Source organism: Rutidosis leptorrhynchoides, chromosome 8 (assembly GCF_046630445.1).
Source record: "Rutidosis leptorrhynchoides isolate AG116_Rl617_1_P2 chromosome 8, CSIRO_AGI_Rlap_v1, whole genome shotgun sequence".
Taxonomy (NCBI): domain Eukaryota; kingdom Viridiplantae; phylum Streptophyta; class Magnoliopsida; order Asterales; family Asteraceae; genus Rutidosis; species Rutidosis leptorrhynchoides.
Genome location: NC_092340.1, coordinates 267,913,549 through 267,920,920, shown reverse-complemented (window position 1 = coordinate 267,920,920; position 7,372 = coordinate 267,913,549). Strand labels below are relative to the sequence as shown.

General features: G+C 35.3%; 1 protein-coding gene across 1 annotated transcript; it reads right to left on the bottom strand.

Moving 5' to 3' along the window:
- Positions 1 to 202: 202 nt before the first annotated feature.
- On the bottom strand, positions 203 to 4,397 carry LOC139861937 (plant cysteine oxidase 5-like). The gene is made up of 6 exons (XM_071850459.1): positions 4,168 to 4,397; positions 2,926 to 3,270; positions 1,665 to 1,810; positions 1,437 to 1,584; positions 1,043 to 1,246; positions 203 to 495 (listed from the first exon to the last, which is right to left on the bottom strand). Exons 2-6 carry the CDS (start codon positions 3,023 to 3,025, stop codon positions 377 to 379), a joined length of 717 nt encoding a protein of 238 aa, XP_071706560.1. The 5' UTR covers positions 3,026 to 3,270; positions 4,168 to 4,397; the 3' UTR covers positions 203 to 376.
- Positions 4,398 to 7,372: the final 2,975 nt, after the last annotated feature.

Below are 7,372 nucleotides of genomic sequence, written 5' to 3'. Positions count from 1 at the left end.
GATTCACCGTGAGGTTTCCTGAGGGGCCGTAGAACTGTAATGTTCGTACCGAGGAAATGATCAGATAGGAGGGTTCCGACATCGCGATCGGACCCGTCAGTGACTCCTAACCACTGTTAAAAAAAGACCTATGTCGCTATCCCTGAGTTTGTGCAACATCACTCAAGTAATTAGTCAAAAGAAAGTACACAAGCCTATTAAATGTATGAAAACCAAAGATGAGTTACTGGGCACTATATCATGTTGTATATGTATGCCAAGTCTGTATAACTAATAAACTTACATTATTATCCTTCAGCATCTAAAAAAACATTGCTAATATTCACCTATGATGCTATCCAAATTTGGATGTTTCAATTCGTTCACAATAAACGCATCAAGTCTTGATAACTTTACCTTTGTATCGACCTCTCTGAATCACAAAATCATCAGGAGGTTGAAATTCTTCCAACCATGAAACTTCTGCGCAAGTATCGCCATTTACTTCAATTATACCTTCAAGGGCCAAGTCTCGTGTCAATCAAAATGTATAAATGTTGACTTCGACTTTTGAGGTCAATCATACCAATTTTCATATATTTAGATGAAGATATCGTCACCGTTGTAAAAAAACCCGATTACTCCTTTTAAGATCATACCGATTTGATTTTTCAAAATCCGTTTAATTAATCAGTCAACGTCGGTTAATGGGTCATAATCAGATTTGTTGGTCAAAGTTAAAATTGGTCAACATTTTAATATGAATTAAAACTATAACTTTAAAGTTTTTGAATAAATGGACAGTTATGTTTATTTATTCAGACAATTATGTTAAAGTTTATGTTTATTGGTTTCTTCTATGTTTACGCATATAATTTTGAAATTTATTATTTAAATGTATAAAAAGTCCAATCCGATTAATCGCCAATTAATCCCCGAGTTGCCGATTACTTCCTCCAAAGTCCCGACCGAGTACTCCCCGAGTAGCGAGTTTTGCATCATATCGTTAAACGCGTGTTAATTAAAAGCAAAAACATATGAGCAAATATATAGATTTTTTTACCAGGTAGATCAACTCCGGCAGACCATCTGAAATACGTGCAGTGCCGCCCATCATCGGAAGAGTAAGGCGGCGACAAGATGTCAAAGATGGCACAAGGAGTTACGGCATGGAAACAATGGATGTTGCCACCTGTCGTTGGGTATAATATTGTGGTCCCACAAGGAGCAGTCATCACGGCATCTTTAACAAGTTTTGCAGGTCGTGCTGAAAAAAAAAAAAAAAGAAATAAACACAACAATTAGAACAAAAAAAAGGACTTGTTTTCAACTCAAAAATCAGACAAAAAGATTTATCAATCACGTATCATCACGGATCTTTTTAAGCCGATGAACTTAAAAAAACATTTTTTTTATTTGTTTACATTACAAAGCAAGATACAACAAAAAGATGATACCTTGTAATGAATCGGATGATGAGGGTTCATCGAGCCAATCATACGCTTTTACATGCATAGATCCATAAAGAAGCTTGCTATAAACAGTCATGCTGGGATGATTATGAAGGGGAATAATTGATGAAGGTGGCATGCAAAATATCCCCATCTGGAAAGAAAAAAAAAAAGATGTATCTTTTAGTCTCGTGCAAAACAGGAAGACGCAAACTTAGAAGTTTTAAAACTTACGGAGAAGCTGTCGGACTCGTGAATATGAATATATTTAATTGGTGGCAAAGATCGATTGGCTCTGATTTGTTCATTAATGGGACCTGTCCAGTTACGTACTAATTGTGCTTCCTGCTCTAGCCCTACATCCAAAGGCTTGATTTTATCTGAAAAGGGACCAAGAGTTTAATGGTCATAAATCATATAGATATATGTATGTGTGTGTTATAAAAGCTAGACAGATAATCAACGAATGTTATAATTGACAACATGCCAAATAGTCAGACTATACCTTCTTTTAACATGATTTTGAAATTCATTGGCGTTAACGCCATAAATGTTAAATTTAAAAAAGATAGTGACAAACTCCTATCAAATTTATTTGCAAACGGTGTAAACCGACAGGGACACTCAAACCATGTGTTTTGTATGGAAACTCACCAAATCCACACAATAAGAGTCGGATGTCTGTAAGAGATCTCCACCGAATATCCCTATCACGGGAATATGATTAATCCCATAGTGGTAAGAGGTGTAAATTCTTGACACGAATGGGTCAAACCCACGCCCACATTTGCAAAGAGCTTCTACATTGCGGGCCCTGGCTTCAAAGACAACGGATACCATTCGTGCTGAAGTGCAATGGTTCCTATAACGACAAGAGTCCAACTATAGGATGTTTATCATATGAGGGCTACTTGTGGCCTTGTAATTTTTCATTTGATCAAACAAGATATGCTTCATGTTATTATAGCAAACAAGATAGTTTTCGGATACGTTGACATATATAGGTACGCGAATCGCTTATCCTTTGAGACAATATATAGAAAACAATATATTAAAAAAGTCGAAAACTTACCGCGACACTTAATGATATTTAAATATAAAAAGAATTACTATTTACTATTACTATATATACTATTCCTTTTGCTATAGTTCATCACACACTAACCCAACACTCCAAGAATCCAAAAAAAAAAAAAATTAGTTACTACTCTACGAGCAATTAAGATGATCCCAAAGACAACTAAGTATTTAACAAATAAGACATCAGTGGTAGAAGTCCAAAGGATATTCTGAAAACTTATAATACTGAGTACCAGTTATATACCAAATATAGCACCGCATTTCATCTTCATATACTCCTAGAAACTAAGGTACCATTTTGATTCACTGGTTTTGTTTGCATTTCAGAGTCATCAAAATCGTTTAGTATATTGGACAATACAATTTGTATATCTATAAATCTCAAATGAAGCAAATAAAGAGCAGTGACACATACCTAAGAGAGAACGTATTTTTTCAGAAGCGTCTTCCGAAACCGGTCCATTTGTAGTTAAAGACGCTTTACATGAGTTATAAAGTTTTTGTATTTGAGGCATTATTTAACACAAAAAGTCAATACGATCCCCTTCTGCAGAAATCTAGTCAATTTCAAAAGGCGAAAACGATGCCCAACACAAAAGATCGAAAGGTCCTCTAATATAAAGGAGCCCCTTTGTAAGTAACGTTTTGCAGTGAATCGGGATCACAGTTGGTTAATTGAATCTTACAATGTTGACCAACTGCACCATGGTATATCCACATCTCCGTCAATTGGTCGGGCCCCACATGTTTTCACCAATGCCTATGCACATCAAAATATAACATTTATCAGCTTAGAACAATAACTTACTAGTGTTCGTACAATGATCATAGTACATAAACAATCGATTAAATTTGAAGTAAAATAAACAGCAGTATCAATATAGTAAACACGGAATCGGAATTTTGCAGCAAATATAACCTCAGGTATTATACGGTGACCAATGGGAAAAAAAAAAGCTACATAACACTAGATGAACAAAATCAAAATTAATCGAAGCATGATTAAGTGAAATCTTGAACATTTGCAAAACTGCTGCATCAGTTAATGGTTCAACATATAAATTTCATTCTAGCATATAAAGATAAGCTTAGTGTGGGGGCAGCGGGAAGGGGGTTTTACCGGCCATGACCTTGGATTGGTCCGGGTTTCCTCCAGGGCAGTAGTTGGGGCAGGTAATGCAACTACGGGAGATGAACGCGTGGGTGGTTAAGGTGATCCCAAACTGATAGTCCAAAAAAAACAAGATCAAATACGGAGTACTTCATTTCAAAAATCTTTCAAGCTTTTAGATTACAATTAACAATAACACTTTGTGGAGTAAATTGAAAATAAAATTACTATAATCAACTTTTGCACTCTAAAACCTCATTTTAAGCAAACGAATCACAGCTTTACAGTTTAAAAACTCATTTTTATGTAAAAATATCACAACTTTTGCAATTCCACAGAAAAAAATTCCTAAATAAGCATAATATAAACAAGACCCATGATAATATTGCGAATAAAAGTCATTAAAAATTAAAACTTTCTGAAACCCTACAAGCCAAGTACGCTATAATTCCAATACGCACAAATTAGCTATAATTAACTAACAGCTGGATATGTTAATAATCGTAACTAATCTACCAAAAATTTAAAATTGAGAAAGAAAACAACCTTGGCAAGCTGCGAATTCAAAAAGGGTCAAGCTTTATGATGTAAAAATTGGAAATTGAATAAATCGATCGAAATTTTGTGGATTCCGGCAGAGATGGGTGCGTGATAACTTGCTGGCAGGTTTACCCTTTTGCTACAGTTATATTCACCAGGTTGCCACGTTCCGTTCGACTGTCAACAACTGACCTTTCGATATACGCTAGGATTTGATTAATTCCCGATTAAGCAATTTGTTCCGATTTTTTTATTTCATTTAATTAATCAACCAAAGTTGATTTTTTTTTTAAAGGCAACCAATTAGATTTTATTACTACCTCTCAAAGGCTGTACAAAACAAAACAGTGGCATGAAATACCACGCTCAAAACAAACGAATACATAATAGGGACTAGTAACGGATTATGTAACTAATTATTTCAATCGATTTTATTTGTCTTGCAACTCTTCGCGATCCATTCATAACTTTTGACTTGAATCTAACCGGCGGATTCCAACACTTATTATTAAAAAAATATTCATTTCGATTCTTCCAAATAAAGAAACCACATGACCACGCCACCGCTTGCCAAATCTTCGCACACGATGACGATAATTGTACGGAGGAGATCCCACTAAAGGCATCGACAAGGCTTGAAAATGGAGAACCACTCAAGCCCCACCAATTTTGAACTCTATTCCAAATATCACGAGCAACTCGACATGAAAAGAGAGAGTGTTCAACCGATTCGATATCACCTTCACAATCGGGCAAAGGACCGAGGGAAGATCAATGCCACGCATGTCAAGTTCCGACAACGGGCAATCTCTTCCGTTTGGCCCTCCACACGAATACCTCAACTTTTTTTGGGACCAAATGATTTCGCACCGTTTCCTCCATGTTGACACCTGCACCTATCATCTTGGTAGTGATAACATCAGAAAGTGCTTTCGTGGAGAATTTACCATTACTATTTAACGACCACTTCCATGTATCCATTTTTCCCGAATCCATTACAAACGTGTCCGGCAACCTGTTTAGCTCAACTAGATCAGATAATGTTCGTCTTCTTGGCAGTCCAGACCAGCACCACGAACCAACACATTTTGAGCCATCCAAAAAAAAAAACTCGATCATGGACAGACACCTGCGGATCAACCTCAAGCCGGAACAATCTGTTAAACTTTTCCATAAGAGGCACCTCCGAGATCCAAATATCATTCCAAATGGAAGTTCCTTTGCCATCCCCGATTTTCTTAACAAATGAAGATTTAAAAGGAACCCCAGTCGAATCAATGCCTTATAAGTTAAAATTGAATTTGATAATTAAAGTCGGTCAAAGTCAAAATTTGTTAATATTTTAACATGAATTTAAACCATAACTTTAGAATTTTTGAACAAAATGAGTAATTTTAGACAATTATGTTAAAGTTTATGTTTATCTTTATGACTTTCTTTTATATTTACACATAATTTTAAATGGGGAATGGGCCAGATTCATTTTTTTGAATTCCTCTCCTCACCACCGTAATTCGCCCTTCCACCACCACTTTCATTTCCTTAATCACTGTAAGTCACGCTTCCACCACCACATTCAATTCCTTAACTACCATATTCATCACCTACACACTTTGATTCTGTTGGTTTTCACCCATTAAATTCCTAAATCACCTTTAATTACCTTTGTCAACTACCACAAAACTCTAGGTACTGTGACGACCCGGAAATTTCCGAACAAATTTAAACTTTAATCTTTCTATATTCCCGACATAATAAGCAAAGTTTGTTAAGTTAAATCTCAAGAATTTTAAACTGTGTTCATACATTTATTTAACCTCGACCAAATTCCAATGATTCACGAACCATTATATGAACGGATATGATTATATATGTATATGTGTATATATTATAACCTCGACCAAATTCCAATAATCACTGTAAGCTATGTTCTTCCTTTTTAAATTAATATCTCGTAACTAAGTTATTATTATGCTTATTTAAATCGAAGTAATCATGATGTTGGACTAAATATTAAAGACATGGTTATTAGATTTTGTACCATAATTAAGCTTTGGACAAAAGACCGACACTTGTGGACATTGGACTATTGACTATTAATAGATAGGGGGTATTGTCTAATTGAATGACAACTCATTAGAATCTGTCGAACCTATCTTCAAATTAGTTAATCTAATAATTATTAAAATGATTATGTATGTTCTATTTAGTGACGTTTATACGACATCTTTTACGATCATTTATTTAATTATTCGGGTTGGGTAATTGATTATTCATTCTGATCAAGTGGGTAAATTAATATTCATATCTCATTAAAACAGGGGTGGATTACATACAAGGATAATTGGTGTAATTGTTAACAAAGTAATAAAACCTTGGATTACACGCAGTCGATAACCTGGTGTAATCATTAAACAAAGTATTAAAACCTTGTTACAGTTCGAATCCCTAATTAGTTGGAATATTTGACTTCGGGAATAAGGTTAATTTGACGAGCATCCTATCGCCATTGATTTTTCTTTAGAATCATCATCTAGTCAAATAAGTACTCCAACTCAAAATCCCGATAATCCATTTTTTGAACCCGACTTCAAAATTGAAAACCGGAGGATATTCAAGGACAATTCCAAGATCCTGAACCACTAATCATTCCTCCTGAACCACACGCACGGGCCAAGGTCATGCCATTATTAAGCCAGATATTAATGCACCAGATTATGAAATCAAAGGAGAAATCCTACACATGGTAACTAATCAATGCCAATATAGTGGTACGCCAAAAGAAGATCCAAACGAACATCTTCGAACCTTTAATAGGATCTGTACTCTATTCAAAATCAGAGAAGTTGAGGATGAATAGATCTATCTCATGTTATTTCCCTGGACTTTAAAGGGAGATGCCAAAGATTAGTTAGAATCGTTACCTGAAGGGGCAATTGATACATGGGATGTTTTAGTTGAAAAATTTCTTAAACAATTCTTTCCGGCATCTAAAGCCGTGAGACTTTAAGGAGAAATTGTTACGTTCACACAAAAGCCAAATGAACCTCTATATGAGGCATGGACAAGATTTGGAAAGTTGTTAAGAGGATGTCCGCAACATGGTTTAGACACTTATCAAATAGTACAAATATTCTACCAAGGATGCGACATCACTACACGAAAAGACATCGATATAGCAGCTGGTGGTTCCATTATGAAGAAAACCGCA